Genomic DNA, 20,135 nt, shown 5'->3' with positions numbered 1-20,135 from the left:
CCTGGCAACCAGACCACGCCCCTAGAAACAGGCCACGCCCACCAACGAGCCCCTCCCATTCACCCATCATCCCCCGCGCCTCAACAACCACATCCCGCCCTTAGCAACGGAGGCCCCGCCCTTTGGGCACCCCGCGCTCTGATTGGCCAGCCCGGCAGCGCGGGGCCGCAGAGCGGGAGCTGATTGGTTCCTGCCGAAGCTCCGCCCCTTTCCCCTCAGCCCCGGCCCCTCAGAGCGGCGGCGGCGCCGGGCGAGGTTCGGGGACCGGGGGCTGTGGGACCGGGATCGGGATCGGGATCGGGATCGGGAACGGGAACGGGAACGGGATCGGGATCGGGATCGGGAACGGGATCGGGAACGGGAACGGGATCAGGATCGGGAACGGGAACGGGAACGGGAACGGGAACGGGAACGGGAACGGGATCGGGAACGGGAACGGGATCAGGATCGGGAACGGGAACGGGAACGGGATCGGAAACGGGATCGGGAACGGGATCGGGATCGGGAACGGGATCGGGATCGGGAACGGGATCGGGAACGGGATCGGGAACGGGAACGGGATCGGGATCGGGATCGGGAACGGGATAGGGACCGGGATCGGGTTCGGGATCGGGATCGGGATCGGGACCGAGGGGGGGTCCCGGACACCGCCGGTCCCCGCTCGCAGCCCCCGCGATGGCGGCGCTGCCTCCGCGGGAGTTCGCGGCTCAGGTGCTCCCCGGCTGCCTGGTGCCCACGGCTCGGCAGGGCCTGGCCCAGCTCTGGCCGCTGCTGCTGCTCTGCCTCGGGGCGCGGCTGCTGCACCGCCTGCGTGAGTGGGGGTTCTATGGGGGTCTATGGGGCTCTATGGGGGTCTATGGGGCTCTATGGGGCTCTATGGGGCTCTATGGGGGGGGATGAGGGGTCCCCATCATGGGGTCGGGCAGCATTAACGGGACCCATGGGGCTGAGGAGGGGGTGGGCTCTTCCATTCCCTATCATGGGGGGGGTTCAGGCATGGGGTCACTGGGTGACACCACTGGGGGGGGGTGTTCTGTGTGTCCATGTGTGTCCCCCCCCATTCATTGACCCTTTGGGCTATGCTCGGATGGGGGTGTGGGGGGGCCCTGTATGGGATGGGTCACACCATTGGGGCGGGGGGGGGGGTGTCTCATGGGTACCCCCCCTCTTTGACCCTATGGGGCCATGCCTGAGTGGGGGACCCCTATAATGGAGCGGGTTACACCATTATGGGGGGGGTGTCTTATACAGATCTATGGGTACCCCCCATTGACCCTTTGTGGGGGGGTGTCTGTACCCCCCCCCCCCACATTGGTCTCCCCCCCCCCCCAGCGCTGCCGCACGGTGGCAAACACGCAGGCGCAGCCGCGGGGGGGCTGCTGGCCCTGCACCACTTCTTCGGTGCGCATGCGCTGTGGGTGGCGCTGCTCAGCGCGCTGTGCGTGCTGACGCTGGCGCTCAGCCGCGCGCGCCGCCAGAGGGGGCTGTGCCTGGCGCTGGCTGCGCTCTGCTACCTCCTGCTGGGGTAATGGGGGTAATGGGGGGCTATGGGGGTAATGGGGGGCTATGGGGGTAATGGGGGGCTATGGGGGGCTATGGGGATATGGGGGACAATGGGGGTGATGGGGGGAATGGGGGTGATGGGGATTTGGGGGTAATGGGGAAAAATGGGGTAATGGGGTGTTAATGTGGGGTGATGGGGGTATGGGGGTAATGGGGATATGGGGGACAATGGGACGTGATGGGGTAATGGGGAACAATGGGCGGTATGGGGCAATGGGGGTAATGGGGGGTAATAGGGACATGGGGGTGATGGGGATATGGGGGGCAATGGGGGTAATGGGGGGTTAATGGGGATAATGGGGGGTTAATGGGGATAATGGGGATATGGGGGGCAATGGGGTAATGGGGGTATAGGGGAGAATGGGTAATGGGGAGCAATGGGGTGTAATGGGGATATGGGATGAGCTGGGACCCCCCTTTCCCGCAGGGAGCTGCACATGGTGGACACAGTGACCTGGCACAAGATGCGAGGTGAGGCCCTCCCCCCCATTGGGGTCCCCCCTCCTCACCCCCCCCCCCCTCCCATTGGGGTCCCCCCTCCTTACGCCATTGGAGGTGCTGACCCCCTGGGGGGGGCAGGGGCACAGATGGTGGTGGCCATGAAAGCCGTGTCCTTGGGCTTCGACCTGGACCGGGGGGGGGGGGGGGGGGGGAGCCGACCCCTGCCCAGGTCCTGGGGTACCTCTGCTCCCCCGGCTCCGTCGTCTTCGGGCCCTGGGAGCCCTTCGGCGCCTATCTACGGGCAGTGGAGGGGCCCCCCCTGGTAGGTAATGGGGGGCAATGGGGATGGGGGTGGATGTGGGGAGCAGGAGGCCATGGGGGCAGGGACATGGGGGGGACAGGGGCAATGGGGAGGTTGGGATATGGGGGGCATTGAAGCGTTGGGGGATATGGGGAGCAGGAGGCCATGGGGGGAATGGGAGCAATGGGGGGGACACAAGGACATAGGGGGGGAAAGGGGCAATGGGGACATTTGGGGACATGGGGGACATTGGGGGGTCATGAGGGGGCATTGAAGCATTGAGGGCCATGGGGGGAATGGGGACACTGGGGGGCCATTGGGGTCACAGTGATGGGGGGGGGGCACAGGGACACGGGGGGGGCATTGGGGGGGTTGGGGTTCGGGGCTGTCACTGTCTCGGTCCCCCCCCCCCCAGAGTGCGGCCTGGGCCCGGAAGGGGCTGCGGAGCCTGGGCCTGGCCCTGCTCTGCCTCCTGGTATCCACGTGCCTGGCGCCCTTCCTGTTCTCCTGCCTCGTGCCCCTGTACGGAGCCCGCGCCCTGCGACAGTGAGAGCCTGAAACACCCCAAAAACACCCTGAAACACCCCAAAATCACCCTGAAATCACCCCCAAAACCACCCCCGAAATCATCCCAAAATCATCCCGACATCACCCCAAAACCACCCTGAATCACCCCAAAATCACCCCTAAAACTACCCCGAATCACCCCAAACTCATCCTGGATCTCCCTTCCCCCCCCCGACGCTGTCTCGTCTCCCTCGGTGCTGCGCAGGAGCCTCTGGGCCAGGTAAGGGGGTACCGGGGGGGGTCCCCCCTCCGTGCCCCCCCCCCCCCCCCCTGACCGCCCCCCCCCGCAGGTGGCTCCGGGCCTACGAGAGCGCGCTCTCCTTCCACTGCAGCAGCTTCTTCGTGGCCTTCCTGTCCGAGGCCACGGCCACGATCAGCGGATCCGGAGCCTCCGGGCACCGGGAGCGCCCCCAGTGGTGGGAATGGGATGGGGATGGGAATGGGGGGCAATGGAATGGGAATAGGATAGGAATAGGATGGGAAAGAGAGGATGGGGATGGGATAGGAATGAGATAGGAATATAATGGGAAGGGATAAGAATAGGAATGGGGGGGAATTGAATGGGAATGGGAAAAAGGGGATGGGAATGGGATAGGAATGGGATAGGAATGGAATGGGATGGTAATGGGGGGGATGCACTGGGAACAAACCCCCCCCCATCTCTCTTACAGGGACCTGGTGGTGGCGCGGCCGCTGCGGGTGGAGCTGCCTCGGTCCATGGCGGATGTGGTGACCAACTGGAACCTGCCCATGTCCCGCTGGCTGCACACGTGTGAGTGACGGCAGTGACTGGGATGGACTGGGAGGGACTGGGAGGGACTGGGACTTGGCCCTGCTTGAAGCTCTGTCCCCAATGCAGACGTGTTCCAGACCGCCCGGCGCCTGGGGACCTTTGCAGCCGTGCTGGGGACCTATGCAGCCAGCGCCCTCCTGCACGTGGGTCCAGACCCCCAAATACCCATTGAGGACCCCAAATACCCATTGAGGACCCCAAATACCCCTTGGGGACCCCAAATACCCATTGAGGACCCCAAATACCCCTTGGGGACCCCAAATACCCATTGGGGACCCCAAATACCCCTTGGGGACCCCAAATACCCCTTGGGGACCCCTACCCCCCCTTATCCCCCCGTGTCTTTGCAGGGCCTCAGCTTCCACTTGGCCGCCGTCCTCCTCTCCCTCGGCCTCATCACCTACACCGAGCACAGTCAGCGCTGGCCCTTTAAGGCCGGGGGCGGGGCCAGGAGGGTGGGGGGCGGAGCTTTCAGATGGGGCGGGGGCTTGGGGTGATGGGCGGGGCTGTGGTGGCGGCGCTGGGCGGGGCCTCGAGGGGTGTGGGCGTGGCCACCGCTGACCCCGCCCTCCCCTCCCAGCGCTGCGCCAGCGCCTCGCTGCCATCTTTGACGCATGCGTCCTGTCCAAGCGCTGCCCCCCCGGCTGCTCCCATCGGCACAAGGATGTGAGTGATGGGGGGGCCCTATAGGATCCCTATGGGGTGATGGGACCCCCATGGACCCCCTCCCACCCCCCTCTTCCCTATAGGCCCTATGGGTGCGGGCACTGAACGGAGCCCTGGGCGCCATCGCTCTCTTCCACCTCTCCTACCTGGGTGCCCTGTTTGACATGGAGGCGGATGACACCATTGAGGAGCAGGTGGGACCCCAAATCCATCCCTCCCACAACGGGGGGGGGTCAGGTTGTGGGGTCCCCCCCTATCACTCTTGACCCCCCCCTCCCATTAAGGGCTATGGGATGTCCTACACCATCCGCAAGTGGTCAGAGCTGAACTGGGCGAGCCATTGGGTGACACTGGGCTGCTGGGTGCTGGCCCGGCTGCTGCGCTGAGGGGCACTGGGAGGACTGGGGACCATAACTGGGAGGACTGGGGAGCATAGAGCCCCTCTAGGACCAATAAAGCCTCGTCTCGATGGTTGGTGGCTTGACCAATGGGAGCCCGCGCCTGGTCCTGCCCCCTTTCTGGTCCAAAGGGGCAGAGTTTGACCAAAATGACCTTACTTCACCCCAAAAACAACAGTAAACCTGATGGGGGGGGGAGGGAGTGTCTATAGGACCCCATTGTGGGGGGACTGTACAGTCTCTATGGCCCCTATAGGGCCTGGGTAGGGCCCGGGCGCTTGATCCCATCAGGAGCCTTTGTCCTTGGAGGGAGGAGACCTGCAAGAGAGAGAGAGCCCGGAGCTGAGGGCCCATGGACCCCCTATGGGGCTGCACCCGTCCCTATGGCTTCCATAGGGCCCCATGGGCATTAAACTGGGTATGCCTATGGATTCTATAGGGCCTGGAGGAATCAAGGGGAATCTCTTCCATGGTCTCAGGCAGGTCTCTATAGCCCAAAGCAGGGGTCAGTGGTTAGTACCCCCCCAGCACGCGCCCATTTGCCAAATCCGCCTTTATTAGCCCCGAATCACAGTTAAAAACCCACTGCGGCCCCGCCCCCCCCCCCCAAAGAAACCGGGGTCCTGCCCCTCCCCCACCAGGAAGGAGCTCAATGGGTCCCCATCACCTCAATGGGGTTCATTCCCCCCCCCCCCCCAATGTCCTTCATCACTGGATGGAGTCCTCTGGCCCCTCCTGAGCGTTCATGGGGCCCTGAGCACCCCATGGAATCAATGGGTCCCCCCTCACCCCAATGGGGTCCCACCACCTCCTGAAGCCTGATTGGTTCCCCCATCACCCAGGGACTCGTGGGGGGTCCCAATGGGTCCCCACCATCAACAGTCCCCAATGGACCTCAATGGGTCCCAATCACTTAATGACCCTTAATAGGCCATTACCGAACCCCAATAGTTTCCCATCACCAAATCAACCTCAATGGGTGCCCACCACCGAATGACCCCCAGCAGGTTCCCATCACCTTAATGAGCCGTTAATGAACCTTAATGGGCCATTAATGAACCCCACAGGGTCCTATCTGTTAATGAACCCCAATGGGCTATTAATGAATCCCACTGGGTCCCATCAGTTAATTGGCCATTAATGAACCTTAATGGGCCATTAATGAACCCCACTGGGTCCCATTACTTAATGAGCCTCAATGCCCATTAACGACCCTGCTGGCTCCCATCCCTTCCTCAATGGCCATTAACAGCCCCATGAGCTCCCCCCATCTCCCTGGGGTCTCTCATGGGGTGCAATGGGGAGAGGGGGGGGGGGAGGGGGAGACGAACCCCCCCCATCCCATCCCCCCCATTCACGCTCCCACTGACTTGCCACCGGTGCCGCTTTCCTGCTGCTGCTGGGGCTGCTCGTGGTGCTGGCAGGGCCGGGACTGCGGCCGCCCATAGAGGTACACGGCAGCCAGCACCATGGCGGTGCCGGCCAGGAAGGGCGCGCGAGGCCGGAAGCCGAAGAGGTGCACGGAGGCCGCGGTGGAGGCGAGGATGGAGAGCGCGGTGGCGAAGCCCTTGAGGATGTTGTCTGCGTAGCGCACGACCACGGCCACCAGCAGCCCCCCGGCCGCCTGGTTCAGCACCACGGCCCACACGGCGCCGGTGTAGCCGTAGAAGAAGCCGTCTCGCGCCACGGCGGCGCCGTCGGTGGCGGCCATGGCGCCCAAGGACAGCGCGGTGCCCACGGCTCCCAGCTGCACGTTGCGGAGCCAGATGGAGCCTCCGCGGCGCTTGAGCAGCCGCTCGAAGTAGACGCCGGCGAAGCCGGAGGACAGGCAGGAGGCTGCCACGGCCGCCAGACCCACCGCGTAGCTCTGGGGGGGGGCGTCCGGCGGAGCCGCGGTGCCGGCGTCACCGGCGTCACCATCGCTGCCCTGCTCGGCCTGCACCAGCGCAACCCCCACCGACAGCAGCGCCAGCGACAGCCACTGGGTGCGGGACAGAGCCGTGCCCAGCAGCAGCACCGAGAACACGGCCGTGGTGAGGATCTTGAGCTGGTAGGTGACCTGTGGCAGGGAGAGCGGCTATGGGGTGTTGGATATGGGGGCATTGGCTATGGGGGCATTGGTTATGGGGCAGTGTCACCTATAGGGAGTAGCACCTATGGACATCACCATGGGGCCACCACATCACTGTCAGTGATGGGGACACCATGGGCTCGATGAGGGGTTCCCAACATCCCCACAGCCCCATTGCCCCCATGGTCCCATTGCCCCCAAAGCCCCATTGCCCCCAAAGTCCCCATTGCCCCCATTGCCCCCACAGCCCCATTGCTTCCCATAGCCGCCATAGCCCCACCTGGAAGGTGGCCGCAGGCAGGTTGGAGATGGCCACGTACTGGAGGTTGTTCTGCAGGGTGTAGATGAGCGAGGGAACCGCCAGGCGCAGAGTGTCCCCTGCCTGTCCCCACAGCGCCCCCTGCAGGGTGCCCAGCGCCTGCCGCACGCTGCCTGCCACACCGGAGACACCCAACGGCACACAATGGGACCCAATGGCACCCAGAGACACCCAATGGCACCCATTGACACCCCATGGAACCCAATTCCATCAGACACATCCCATGGCCCCCAGTGTCACCCATTGACACCCCATGGCAAACACTGACACCCAGTGACACCAGAGCCACCCACTGACACCCAATGATGCCAGTGACACCCAGTGATACCAGAGACACCCCCTGGTACCCACTGACACCCCATGGCAGCAGAGACACTGATTGACACCCAATGGTACCCAATGACACCCAATGGCACCATTGACACCCAGTAACACCAGAGACACCCATTGACACCCAATGCCCCCCATGCCCCCCCAGGTGCTGACCTCGGTGCTGCAGCACGAGGAGGACGAATCCGGCGCTGCCCTTGAGGAGCTCAGCCAGGACCACGGCAGTGCTGGGCCGGAAGCGCTGCCCCGGCCGCGTGCGCACGTAGCGGATGCTCAGCACCAGCGACGCGTTCTGCAGCACCAGCACCGCCAGGCTGGCGCCGCGCAGCCACGCTGGGGGGCGGTCAGTGGGGCTGCCCCATAGCGGCCCACACCCGCCCCACAGCGACCCACAACTGCCCTAGAGACCCCATAGCGACCCACAACCGCCCCACAGCGACCCACAACTGCCCTAGAGACCCCATAGCAACCCACAACCGCCCCACAGTGACCCACAACTGCCCTAGAGACCCCATAGCGACCCACACCCACCCCATAGCAATCTCATAGCAACACACACCCACCCCACTGCGGCCCCACAGCGACCCCAGAGCAACCTACAACTGCCCCATAGAGACCTCATAGCAACCCACAACTGCTCTAGAGACCTCATAGCGACCCACACCCCCCCCCACAGCGACCCCAGAGCAGCCCAGAACTGCCCCATAGAGATCTCATAGCACCCCCCACCTGCCCCATAGCAACCTCATAGCGACCCACAACTGCCCCACAGAAAACCCCTATAGGCTCCATACCCCCCCTACAACCCCTCTATAGGGCCCACGAACCCCATATAGCCTCCCTACGGGCCCCATAACGACCCCATAACCGCCCCATAGCCGCCCCATAGCCGCCCCATAGCTGCCCCATAGCTGCCCCATAGCTGCCCCATAGCCCCCATAGCCGCCCCATAGCCGCCCCATAGCTGCCCCATAACCGCCCCATAGCTGCCCCATAGCTGCCCCATAGCTGCCCCATAGCCGCCCCATAGCCGCCCCATAGCTGCCCCATAGCCCCCATAGCCCCTCCCCCCTCACCTGCTGTGCTTCCTCCCTCTCCTCCGCCCTCCCCCACAGCTGCCGCTGCCGCCGCCGCCGCCGCCATGGTGGCACCTGCCCGGCTACAGCGCGGCACTTCCGCATCCGGCGTCACATCCGCTTCCGGTCCGGGAGCGGACCCACCCAACGAGAGCTGCGGGGGGGGATGAGGGAACCTCCACCAATCACCGCCCGTTCCGCTCTTTATTCCCCGCCCCCTCCGCGCTCCTGGCCAATCAGGATCAGCCCCGCCGATCGCCGCTTTCCCGCCACACTCCCCGTGCGACCACGCCCCTTTCCCCACCGTCCAATCCCCGCTCTCTCCTCCCGCCACCGCCCTCCAATCACCTCTCGCCCCGCCCCCATCCACCTCCCACCCAATCACCGCTCTCCTCCCCCTCCCCGCCCTCCCCCTCAGCCAACACCTCCTGTCCCCGCCCCCTTTCCCCTCCCACCCAATCACCGCCCGCTCCTCCCCCTCCCCTCTCCCCTCTCCACCAATCACGAGCGGCTCCCGCTCCCCCTCAGCGCCCGCCGCGGCAGCCGCGCTCAGTCCAAGATGGCGGCGGTGGGGGACGGGGCCGCCGCTCGGTCCGGGTTCCGGCCGTTCGACCCCACGGCTCTGGGGCTGAGCCCCGGCTGGAGGCTCACGGCCTTCGGGGAGCTCCGCGGCTGAGGCTGTAAGGTCCCGCAGGAGGCGCTGCTGAGGCTGCTCCGGACCTTCGGGCCCGAGCGGGGCCTGCAGCGGGGGGGGGAGCCGGGACCGGAACCGGAGCCGGGGCTGGAACCGGAACCGGGGCTGGGAACGGAACCGGGGCTGGGAACGGAACCGGAGCCGAGCGGAGCGGGGGGAGCACCGGCGCTGGGTGAGGAACGGAGGGGGGGGGGGAACGGGGAAGGGGGCAAAGGGCGAGAAAGGGGCAAAGGGCGATGAGGGAGGGGAAGGGGGTGGGGTTATGGGGAAGGGGGCGGGGTTAATGGGAAGGGGTGTGGTTAAAGGGGAAGTGGGCGGGGTCTGTTCTGACCACGCCCCCCGCAGGGATCGGGCTGGACTCGTGCGTCATCCCCCTGCGCCACGGGAGCCTCTCCCTGGTGCAGACCACGGACTTCTTCTACCCGCTGGTGGATGACCCCTACATGATGGTGACCCGAAACTGACCCCGTGACCCCGAAACTGACCCCGTGACCCCGAAACTGACCCCGTGACCCCGAAACTGACCCCGTGACCCCGAAACTGCCCCCATGACCCCGAAACTGACCCCGTGACCCCGAAACTGACCCCGTGACCCCGAAACTGACCCCGTGACCCTAAAACTGACCCCGTGACCCCAAAACTGACCCCGTGACCCCGAAACTGACCCCGTGACCCCGAAACTGACCCCGTGACCCCGAAACTGACCCCGTGACCCCCAAACTGACCCCATGACCCCGAAACTGACCCCGTGACCCCGAAACTGCCCCAGTGACCCCGAAACTGCCCCCAGGGACCCCAAAACCACCCGCAAGGACCCCAAAGCTACCCCAGGGACCCCAACCCCCTCCCCCCAATCCACCTCCCTCAGGACCCCCTTGTCCCTCCCTAACCCCTTACTGGGCCTCCCCTACCCCTTTACCGCCCCCCATTAAGGACCCCAACACCCTCCAGCCCCCCCCAACCCCTTTATCCCCCCCAGGGCCGCATCGCCTGCGCCAACGTCCTCAGCGACCTCTACGCCATGGGGGTGACCGAGTGCGACACCATCCTCATGCTGCTGAGCGTCAGCACCCGCATGAGCGAGGAGGTGAAGGGGGGGATGGGACAGAAGGGGGTTCACCCCCCCCCCAACCCCGTCCTTTGGACCGTTCCATTGTGTGCCCCCCCCCCCCCAGGAGAGGGACAAGGTGGTGCCGCTGCTGGTGAAGGGCTTCCGGGACGCGGCAGAGGACGGGGGGACGTCGGTGACCGGGGGACAGACTGTGCTCAACCCCTGGCTCATCATCGGCGGCGTGGCCACCACCGTGTGCCGGCCTGGGGAGTTCATCATGTGAGGGAGGAGGGTCATGTGACGGAGGATGGGTCATGTGACTGACACCCACCCCCCCCCCCAACATCTGCCCCCCCCCCCTTTCCTCACCCATCCCCTTTGTGTCCCCCCCCCCCAGGCCTGACAGTGCCGTCCCCGGTGATGTCCTGGTGCTCACCAAGCCCCTGGGCACACACATGGCAGTCACCGCGCACCAGTGGCTCGACAACGTGAGTGGGGCCAAAGGGCACCCAAAGGGAACCCCAAGCACCCATAAGGGGTCTCTGAGCACCCATAAGGGGTCCCCAAGCACCCATAAGGGGTCTCTGAGCACCCATAAGGGGTCCCCAAGCACCCAAAGGGAACCCCCAGCACCCATAAGGGGTCCCCAAGCACCCATAAGGGGTCCCCCAGCACCCAAAGGGATCTCCCAGCACCCATAAGGGGTCCCCAAGCACCCATAAGGGGTCCCCAAGCACCCATAAAGGATCCCCCAGCACCCAAAGGGATCTCTCAGCACCCATAAGGGGTCCCCCAGCACCCATAAGAGGTGCCCGAGCACCCATAAAGGATCCCCCAGCACCCATAAGGGGTCCCCCAGCACCCATAAGGGGTCCCCATCACCTGTATCCCACAGCCGGAGCGCTGGGAGAAGCTGAAGCTGGTGGTGACGCGGGAGGAGGTGGAAGCTGCATATCAGGAGGCCGTGCTCAACATGGCCACGCTCAACCGCACCGGTACCGGATGGGACTGGGACAGTGGGATGGGGACAATGGGATGGGGACAAGGGGATGGGAAGGGAGACACTGGGATGGGGATATTGGGATGGGAATAGGGATACTGGGATGGGGACAATGGGATGGAGTTGGGATCATTGAGATGAGGATGGGGACATGGGAATGGGAGCAATTGGATGGGGATAGGGATATGGGAATGGGAGCGATTGGATGGGGATGTTGAGATGGGAATGAAAACATTGGGATATGGGGATGGGGACACTGGGATGGGAATGGAGATATTTGGATGGGGACATTGAGGTGCAAATATGGATACAGGAATGGGGACACTGGGATGGGAATAGGGATACAGGGATGAGGACGAGGCTGCTGCATTGGGGACCCATTGATGGGGTCGGGACCCGGATGTTGCCGTTCCCGTTGCTCCTCCCCCCTCCCCCCGGGGGCTGATCCCGTTTCCTCCCCCCCCCCCCCCCCCCCCCCCCCCAGCCGCGGGTCTGCTGCGCGCGTTCGGCGCCCACGCGGCCACTGACGTCACCGGGTTCGGGCTCCTCGGGCACGCGCGCGCGCTCGCGGCTCGGCAGCGCCACCACGTGACCTTCGTCATCCACAACCTGCCCCTGATCGCGCGCACCGCGGCCATGAGCGCGGCCTGCGGGGGGGGGAGGCTGCTGCGTGGAACAGCCCCGGAGACATCCGGTACGGGGGGGGGGGGGGATCATTGGGAGGGTCCATTCTGGGGGGGAGGGTCTCATTGGGGTCCCTGTTTAGGTCCCCATTGGGTGTCCCTTTGGGGGGGTCCTATTGGGAGGGTCCATTGGGGGGGTCCATTGTGGGGGGGGGTCTCATTGGCGATGTCCCTGTTGGGGGTCCCTGTTTGGGTCCCCATTGGGTGTCCCTTTGGGGGGGTCCCTATTGGGAGGGTCCATTCTGGGGGGGGTCTCATTGGGGATGTCCCTGTTGGGGGTCCCTGTTTGGGTCCCCATTGGGAGGTCCCTTTGGGGGGGGCCTCATTGGGAGGGTCCATTCTGGGGGGGGTCTCATTGGGGATGTCCCTGTTGGGGGTCCCTGTTTGGGTCCCCATTGGGTGTCCCTTTGGGGGGGTCCCTATTGGGAGGGTCCATTCTGGGGGGGGTCTCATTGGGGATGTCCCTGTTGGGGGTCCCTGTTTGGGTCCCCATTGGGAGGTCCCTTTGGGGGGGTCCCTATTGGGGCATCCCCATTGGGTGGGGGGCTGGATGTCCTCATTGGGTGAGTTCCTATTGGGCCACCCCTACTAGGGTATCCCCATTGGGAGGTCCCAATAAGGGGGGGGGGTCCTATTGAGGATGTCCCCATTTGAGATCCCCGTTGCAATCCCCTTTGGGGGGGTCCCTGTGGGGGGGTCCCCATTGGGAAGGTCTCTTTTGGGGGTGTCCTTATTGGGGTCCCCATTGCAGTGTCCCTATTGGGAGATCCCTATTGGGGGTTCCCCCATTAAGGGAGTCCCTATTGGGGTGGTGGTTTTTGGGTGGGGGGGGGGGGGGGTGGTGTTGTTGTCACGTGCCCTCACCCCCGTCACGTGTCCTCAGGGGGCCTCCTGCTGTGCCTGCCACGTGACCAGGCGGCGCGGTTCTGCGCGGAGCTGCGCGGCCGCGCGGGGGCGCCCCAGGGCTGGATCATCGGGATCGCGGAGCCGGGAGCGCGCAGCGCGCGCCTGATCGAGCGGCCACGTGTCATCGAGGTGCCCGTGCGCGGCCACGGCCCCGCCCCCGACTGCCCCGCCCCCCCCGAGGCCCCGCCCCTGCCCGAGCCGCCCTCATAGGGATCAATGGAGAGAGACCCAAATCCGAGCAAAATGACCCAAAAATGGCCCAAAAAGGCCCCAAATCCACTCAAAAACGGGCTCAAATCTGCCCAAAAAACAGCCTCAAATCCGCCTGAAAACAGCCTCAAATTCACCCAAAAAACGGCCTCAAATCCGCTCGAAAATGGCCCAAAACAGCACAAAATGCACCCAGAACGATCCAAAAGGAGCCAAATCCAGACGAAATCAACCCAGAATGGCGCAAAACAGCCCCAAACTGAGCGAAAAAGAACCCAAAATGGTCCAAAAGGGACCTAAAACCCACTCGGAACAGCCCAAAACGCACAGAAATGACCCAAAAATACCCAAAATAGCCCCAGATTGATCCTAAATCCCTCAAACTGCCCCAAAACCAAACCGAGCAGCCCAAAATGCACCAAACTGAGCCAAAATGACAGGAAACAGCCCCAAAATGATACCCCTCAGGGGGGGTCACGTGACCACCCCCCCCTCCCAACCCCCTTTTCCCCCCATTTATGACGCCTCCCCCCCAAAAGCCCAACGTGGGGTGGGGGAGGGGCCGATGCCATCAATTGGGGGGGGGAGGGGAGCGGGGAGCGGGTGGATTTGGGGGGGGGGGGCCGGGTCCCCCCCTCCCCCCCCCCCAGCCCTGGGGCAATAAAGTGGAAAACTGAGATTTGCCCCCATTGTGTTTAATGGGGACCCCCCCCCCCCATGAGCCCCGACTTGGGGGGTCCCATATGTGATGGGGGGGGGGGGGGTGATGGGGGGGGGGGGTTTGGGGTCCCCCCCTCACTTGATGCAGTCCATGACGTGGATCTGGAGCGTGTCCATGTCCGGGGCCTTGTACAGGCACTTGGGGCAGCAGAGCTCAGGCTCCTCCTCGGGGGGGGGCCCCCCCAAACCTATGGGGGGGAGGGGGGAACCATCAGCCCCTCCCCCCACAGCAAGGGGGATGTAAAGGGGGTTCCCCCCCCCCCCCCCCAAGCACTCACCCCCCCCCGTGGGCTCCGAGTGCCGGTTCCTCATCTCCTCCAGGCGGATCCTATGGGGGGGGTGATTTGGGGTCAATCTTTGGTTGTTTGGGGTTGGTTTTGGGTCAATTTCGGGTGATTTTGGGTCAGTTTTGGATGATTTGGGGTCACTTTGGGTGATTTTGGGTCAGTTTTGGGTCAGTTTGGGTGATTTTGGGTCAGTTTTGGGTCAGTTTCGGGTGCTTTGGGGTCAGTTTTGGGTCAGTTTTGGGTGCTTTGGGGTCAGTTTCGGGTCAGTTTGGGGTGCTTTGGGGTCAGTTTTGGGTCAGTTTCAGGTGATTTTGGGTCAGTTTTGGGTCAGTTTCGGGTGCTTTGGGGTCAGTTTTGGGTCAGTTTGGGTGATTTTGGGTCAGTTTTGGGTCAGTTTCGGGTGCTTTGGGGTCAGTTTCGGGTCAGTTTCGGGTGCTTTGGGGTCAGTTTTGGGTCAGTTTCGGGTGCTTTGGGGTCAGTTTGGGGTCAGTTTCGGGTGCTTTGGGGTCAGTTTGGGGTCAGTTTGGGGTCAGTTTTGCTGCTCTGGGGCTGTTCCGCTCTCACCGCGCTGCCCCCTCGGCCTCCAGGCGCCGCCGCAGCTGTTCCAGCTCCTCCTGCAGCGCCTCCCGCTGGGCATGGAGCTGCTCCCGAGCCGCCCGCTCCGCTGCGAAGTCAGCTTTGAAGATATCGGCCTGGGGGGGGAATGGGGACAATGGGGGTCAATGGGGGGCAGTGGGGTCAATGGGGGTAATGGGGTCAATGGGGGGAATGGGGGGCAGTGGGGTCAATGGGGGTAATGGGGTCAATGGGGGGCAGTGGGGGCAATGGGGGTCAATGGGGGGAATGGGGACAATGGGGGTCAATGGGGGGAATGGGGACAATGGGGGTCAATGGGGGTTAATGAGAATGGGGCAATGGGGGCAATGTGGGGAATGGGGTCAATGAGGGCAATGGAGGTCAAGGGGGAGAATGAGAGCAATGGGGGGGGCAATGGCAGGGAATGGGGGCAACGGGGTGAATTGGGGCAATGGGGGTAATGGGGAAAATGGGAGCAAAGGGAGGAATGGGGTTGATGGGGGTCATGAGGAGAATGGGGCAATGGGGTGAATGGGGGCAATGGGGTCAGTGGGAGCAATGGGGGCAGTGGGGGTAATGGGGGGCAATGGCAGGGAATGGGGGCAATGGGGTGATTGGGGAATGGGGTCAATGTGTTTCAATGGGGGCACTGGGGGGGGTCTCAGACCTGCGCCTGCAGCACGGGGATGGTCTCCAGCTGTGCCCGCTGGGCCTGGGCCTCAGCCTCCAGCCGGTCAATGCGCTCCTGCTTGGCTGCCAGAGCCTCCTCCGCGGTGCGGAGCCGAGCACGCGCCAGCGCCAGGTCCTGTGCCGGGGACAGCGCCATGGGGCTCAATGGGGCTCAATGGGGCTCAATGGGGCTCAATGGGGTCAATGGGCTCCATGGGGCTCAATGGGGTCAATGGGGCTCAATGGGGAACCAGGGGGGTTCTGTCCCCGTCCCCCCCCCATGGTACCGGTGCTGGTCTCACCTGGCTGCGCCGGTCGCCCTCCAGGCTGGCCTTGATGTGGGCATCGTACTCCTGGAACAGGTGGTGGTAGGCGGCCTGGAGCTGCACCAGCTTCCGCCTGTAGGGACCGGGCATGGGGCATGGGGTCAATGGGGAGCGACTGACACTGGGAATGGGTGACACCGGAGAGCGGGTGACACTGGGGAGTGACTGACACCAGGGAACAACTGACACCAGGGAACAACTGACACCAGGAACGGGTGACACCAGGAACGAGTGACACCAGGAATGGGTGACAATGGGGAACGGGTGACACCAGGAATGGGTGACAATGGGGAACGAGTGACACCAGGAATGGGTGACACCAGGAACGAGTGACACCAGGAACGAGTGACACCAGGAATGGGTGACACCAGGAACGAGTGACACCAGGAACGAGTGACACCAGGAATGGGTGACACCAGGAATGGGTGACACCAGGAACGAGTGACACCAGGAACGGGTGACACCAGGGAGTGACTGACACTGGGAGCGACTGACACTGGGAATGGGTGACACTGGTGACCAGGTGACACCGGTGACCAGGTGACACCGGTGACCTCTGACCCCCGTGACCCCCGCTCACTTCTCGTCGCTCGCCCGCTGCCGCTCCACCCTCAGAGCTGTCTCCAGGTTCTGAACCTGCAGCCTCAGCTGATCCATCTGCAGAGTGTGACCTGAGGCCGCAGCCTCCAGCGCCCGACAGCGCGAGTGAGCTGCCTGCGCCCTGCACCGCAGCAGGGACATAGAGAACCATAGAGACACATAGAGACACATAGAGACCACATAGCACCCATAGGGACCACATAGAGACCCATACTGACCCATACAGCGCGAGTGAGCCGCCTGCGCCCTGCACCGCAGCAGGGACATAGAGAACCATAGAGACACATAGAGACACATAGAGACACATAGAGACACATAGAGACACATAGAGACACATAGAGACACATAGAGACACATAGAGACACATAGAGACCACATAGCACCCATAGGAACCACAGAGACCCATAGTGACCCATAGAGACCCCATAGCACCCCATGGACACCCTATAGAGACCCCATAGCACCCCATGGACACCCTATAGAGACCCCATAGCACCCCATGGACACCCTATAGCACCCCATGGACAACCCACAGAGACTCCATAGCACCCCAGGGACACTGCAGAGACAACATAGCACCCCATAGACACCCCATAGAGAACCCATAGCACCTGATAGAGACCCCACACCACCCCATGGACACCCTATAGAGACCCCACACCACCCCATGGACACCCTATAGAGACCCCATAGCACCCCATGGACACCCTATAGAGACCCCATAGCACCCCATGGACACCCTATAGAGAACCCATAGCACCCCATAGAGACCCCACACCACCCCACAGCCACCCCAGCCCCCGTCACCGCTGCTCCAGGTCCTGGCGCTCCCGGCGCCCACTCTCCAGCAGCTCCTGACTCTCCTTGAGCTCCAGCAGCAGGGACGTCACCTGCGCCTGCACCGCAGCCTTGTCCTGCTATGGGGATGGGGCCAGCGGCGCCCGGAGGGGTCACCGGTGGGGTCACCAGCGGGGCCCCAGTGAGCCCCATTGAATCCCCAATGGGCCCCATTGTGCCCCCATCCTTTCCCCATTGCGCCCCCATCCTATCCCCATTGTGTCCCCATTGAGCCCCATTGTGCCAACATCCTCTCCCCATTGAGCCCCCATCCTCTCCCCATCGTGTCCCCATTGCCCCCCATCCTCTCCCCATTGTGTCCCCATTGATTCCCCATCCTCTCCCCATTGTGTCCCCATTGCCCCCCATCCTCTCCCCATTGAGCCCCCATCCTCTCCCCATTGTGTCCCCATTGCCCCCCATCCTCTCCCCATTGCCCCCATTACCTCCAGCTGCCTGCGCAGTGCCTGCAGCTGCAGCTCCGCACTCTGAGCCACCTCCCCTGCACGTGCCTCTGCTGCCACCAACCTGGGGGGGGGCACAACGCAAGGGGGGGGTCCCCTCCTTGTCCCCACCCCCCCCTTGTCCCCACCCCCCCCCCCGTCCCCATTGACTCACGCAGCCTCCGCCAGCGCCAGCCTCTGCCTCAGCTCCATGGGGCTGTGGGGACACAAAGGGGGGGTTGGGGGCATTGGGGTGACCCCAAAGTGGGGGGGGCAATGGGGACAGCGACGCTCACCTGGGGGCACCGGGGTCCGGGTCTGCTGGGCCGGGGGGGGGCAGCTCCTGCGGTGGCCCCAATGGGGGCTGAAGGGACAGGAGGGGCCATGAGGTTCTATGGGGGGGGCTGGGGGGGGGCATGGAGGGGGGGGATGGGGGTGGGGACGCACCGCGGTGCTGGCATGGATGACATTGGTGGCCATGGTGGTGATGGTGGCGGCTGCACTCATGGTGCTGGTGACCATGGGGATGGTGCTGGTGGTGGCAATGATGCTGGAGGCCATGGAGGTGGTGGTGCCGGTGCCCATAGGGCTGCCATTGGCCACTGCGGTGCCATTGGCGGTCACGGTGTTGGCACCGGTGGCCATGGATGCACCGGTGCCAGCCCCAGGGGTGCTGCTGTTGGCCACGGTCACGGTGCCGGTGCCCAGACTGGTGCCATTGCCCACGGCGGTGCCATTGCTGCCCACGGTGATGCCATTGTTGGCCACGATGGGGTCACCGGCCCCCATGCTCACGGTGCTGGTGCCAACAGTGGTGCTGCTATTGCTCATGGCGGTGCCACTGGTGCCTATGGCGGTGCTGTTGTTCCCCATGGTGGTGCTGCTGCTGCTCGTGGCGGTGCCATTGGTGCCCATGTCAGTGCCATTGGTGGCGGTGCTGTTGGTGCTGGTGCTGTTGTTGGCGCTGTTGGTGGTGGTGATGGTGGTGCCATTGGCGCTGTTGTTGTTGGAGCTGTTGTTGGCGCTGTTGTTCTTGGTGCTGTTGGCGCTGTTGTTGTTAGCGCTGTTGGCGCTGTTGTTGGTGCCGTTGTTGGCGCTGTTGGTGCCATTGGTGCCGTTGTTGGCGCTGTTGGTGCCATTGGCGCTGTTGTTGGTGCCATTGGCGCTGTTGTTGGCGCTGTTGGCAGCAGCAATGGCCGCGTCGCGCTGTGCCCGCAGCAGCTGCACCAGGCTCCTTGCCTGCCCCACGTGACCCCTGAGCAGCTCCCGCTCGGCCCCGCGCAGACCCTGCAGCCGCCGCAGGTCCTGGCACCGGCACCGGAGAGCATCCGAGCAGCGGCGGAGGGCGGCTGGGGGGGGGGATAGTGGATATAGGATATGGGGATATGGGATAGGGGATATGGGTATGGGATAGGAGATACAGGATACGGGATATGGGTAGGACATAGGGAACAGGGAATGGGAATATGGGATAGGGTGGGTGGGATAGAGAACAAGGGATAGGAACAGGGGATATGGGTAGGGAACAGGGAAAAGGGATAGGGGATGGGGATATGGGGATGGGATATGGGATAGCAGATAGAGGGGACAGGAGTGAGGTAGGAGATATGAGATATGAATACAGGTTAAAAGCCTCCATTACCCTCATAGCCCCAATTACCCCATAGCTCCCATTTCCCCCATAGCCCTCATTTACACCCATTTACTTCCACAGCCCCCAAACCAAACCCATAGAGTCATTTATCCCTATAGGCCCCATTTACCCCCATTGACTTCCATACCCCCATATCACCCCCATAGAGCTATTTACCCCATAACCCCTATCACCCCATAGCCCCCATTACCCCATAGCCCCCCTCACCCCCCCCTCCCCCTCATCCCCCCTCCCCCCTCCCCCCTCAGTTCTCTGTTCTCCTCCAGGAGCTCTCTCAGGGTCTCCCCTCCCCCATCCCCCCTCCCCCCTCCCCTCCCCCTCCCCCTCCCCCTCCCCTCACCCCTCCCCTCCCCCATCCCCCCTCCCCCTCCCCCCTCACCCCTCCCCTCCCCCCTCCCCTCCCCCCCCTCCCCCCTCCCCCTCCCCCCTCACCCCTCAGTTCTCTGTTCTCCTCCATTAGCTCTCTCAGGGTCTCCCCTCCCCCCTCCCCCCTCCCCCCTCCCCCTCCCCTCCCCTCTCCCCCCCCCTCCCCCCCCCCCTCCCCCCTCCCCCCCTCCCCCTCCCCCCTCCCCCCTCACGCCTCCCCCCTCCCCCCTCCCCCCTCCCCCCTCCCCCCTCCCCCTCCCCTCCCCTCTCCCCCCCCCCCTCCCCCCTCCCCCCCTCCCCCTCCCCCCTCCCCCCTCACGCCTCCCCCCTCCCCCCCCTCCCCCTCCCCCCTCCCCCCTCACCCCTCCCCCCTCCCCCCTCCCCTCCCCCTCCCCTCCCCCCTCCCCCCTCCCCCCTCCCCCCTCACCCCTCAGTTCTCTGTTCTCCTCCATTAGCTCTCTCAGGGTCTCCCCTCCCCCCCCCGCAGGCTCCTCCGCGGCCGCCGCCATGTCCGTGCCCCTCACGGCCGCCGCTTCCGGCTTCCGGCGGAAGCCGCCCCGCCCTCCGCCTCCTCCCATTGGTTAAACC

General features: G+C 64.2%; 4 protein-coding genes across 5 annotated transcripts; 2 read left to right on the top strand and 2 right to left on the bottom strand.

Moving 5' to 3' along the window:
• Positions 1–240: 240 nt before the first annotated feature.
• On the top strand, positions 241–4,815 carry PORCN (porcupine O-acyltransferase). Its single transcript, XM_034071729.1, is given in 15 exon segments — positions 241–255; positions 668–811; positions 1,333–1,525; positions 1,991–2,034; positions 2,143–2,198; positions 2,201–2,326; positions 2,721–2,851; positions 3,078–3,092; positions 3,163–3,288; positions 3,544–3,644; positions 3,732–3,808; positions 4,016–4,079; positions 4,246–4,331; positions 4,415–4,525; positions 4,616–4,815. Coding segments are annotated over 14 exon segments (1,368 nt in total). The 5' UTR covers positions 241–255; positions 668–675; the 3' UTR covers positions 4,718–4,815.
• Positions 4,816–4,929: 114 nt separating this feature from the next.
• SLC35A2 (solute carrier family 35 member A2) lies at positions 4,930–8,621 on the bottom strand. 2 transcript variants are annotated; one of them, XM_034071737.1, is made up of 5 exons: positions 8,526–8,621; positions 7,606–7,782; positions 7,081–7,232; positions 6,100–6,788; positions 4,930–5,047 (listed from the first exon to the last, which is right to left on the bottom strand). In XM_034071737.1, exons 1-5 carry the CDS (start codon positions 8,590–8,592, stop codon positions 5,017–5,019), a joined length of 1,116 nt encoding a protein of 371 aa, XP_033927628.1. In that variant the 5' UTR covers positions 8,593–8,621; the 3' UTR covers positions 4,930–5,016. The 2 variants fall into 2 exon arrangements, with proteins under 2 accessions (XP_033927628.1, XP_033927627.1); XM_034071736.1 differs by having other exon boundaries at positions 7,081–7,242; positions 7,607–7,782.
• Positions 8,622–9,058: 437 nt separating this feature from the next.
• On the top strand, positions 9,059–13,633 carry LOC117437399 (selenide, water dikinase 1-like). The gene is made up of 8 exons (XM_034071733.1): positions 9,059–9,391; positions 9,565–9,668; positions 10,199–10,306; positions 10,395–10,549; positions 10,668–10,758; positions 11,166–11,265; positions 11,755–11,964; positions 12,837–13,633. Exons 1-8 carry the CDS (start codon positions 9,085–9,087, stop codon positions 13,067–13,069), a joined length of 1,308 nt encoding a protein of 435 aa, XP_033927624.1. The 5' UTR covers positions 9,059–9,084; the 3' UTR covers positions 13,070–13,633.
• Positions 13,634–13,854: 221 nt separating this feature from the next.
• On the bottom strand, positions 13,855–20,125 carry IKBKG (inhibitor of nuclear factor kappa B kinase regulatory subunit gamma). The gene is made up of 12 exons (XM_034071886.1): positions 19,975–20,125; positions 17,975–18,876; positions 17,824–17,891; positions 17,703–17,744; positions 17,531–17,612; positions 17,055–17,164; positions 16,228–16,368; positions 15,624–15,720; positions 15,320–15,457; positions 14,641–14,768; positions 14,068–14,117; positions 13,855–13,977 (listed from the first exon to the last, which is right to left on the bottom strand). The coding sequence occupies exons 1-12, from the start codon at positions 20,123–20,125 to the stop codon at positions 13,865–13,867; spliced, it is 2,022 nt and encodes a 673-aa protein (XP_033927777.1). The 3' UTR covers positions 13,855–13,864.
• Between the last annotated feature and the right edge of the window lie 10 nt (positions 20,126–20,135).

This window comes from Melopsittacus undulatus, chromosome 22 (genome assembly GCF_012275295.1).
Source record: "Melopsittacus undulatus isolate bMelUnd1 chromosome 22, bMelUnd1.mat.Z, whole genome shotgun sequence".
NCBI classification, from domain to species: domain Eukaryota; kingdom Metazoa; phylum Chordata; class Aves; order Psittaciformes; family Psittaculidae; genus Melopsittacus; species Melopsittacus undulatus.
The sequence above is the reverse complement of the archived record's forward strand: the minus strand, read 5'-3'. Positions and strand labels throughout refer to the sequence as shown.

Excerpts from the sequence above, each read along its gene's own strand:
- SLC35A2 (XM_034071736.1), bottom strand. The coding sequence starts at position 8,592 with ATGGCGGCGGCGGCGGCGGCAGCGGCAGCTGTGGGGGAGGGCGGAGGA. Across the intron at positions 7,783-8,525 it reads AGAGGGAGGAAGCACAGCAG|CGTGGCTGCGCGGCGCCAGC; the intron begins GTGAGGGGGGAG and ends ACCGCCCCCCAG. Across the intron at positions 7,243-7,606 it reads TCCTCGTGCTGCAGCACCGA|GGTGTGGCAGGCAGCGTGCG; the intron begins GGTCAGCACCTG and ends TTGGGTGTCTCC.
- IKBKG (XM_034071886.1), bottom strand. The coding sequence starts at position 20,125 with ATGGGAGGAGGCGGAGGGCGGGGCGGCTTCCGCCGGAAGCCGGAAGCG. Across the intron at positions 17,892-17,974 it reads TCATCCATGCCAGCACCGCG|CCCCCATTGGGGCCACCGCA; the intron begins GTGCGTCCCCAC and ends CTGTCCCTTCAG. Across the intron at positions 17,613-17,702 it reads CTGGCGCTGGCGGAGGCTGC|GTTGGTGGCAGCAGAGGCAC; the intron begins GTGAGTCAATGG and ends GCCCCCCCCCAG.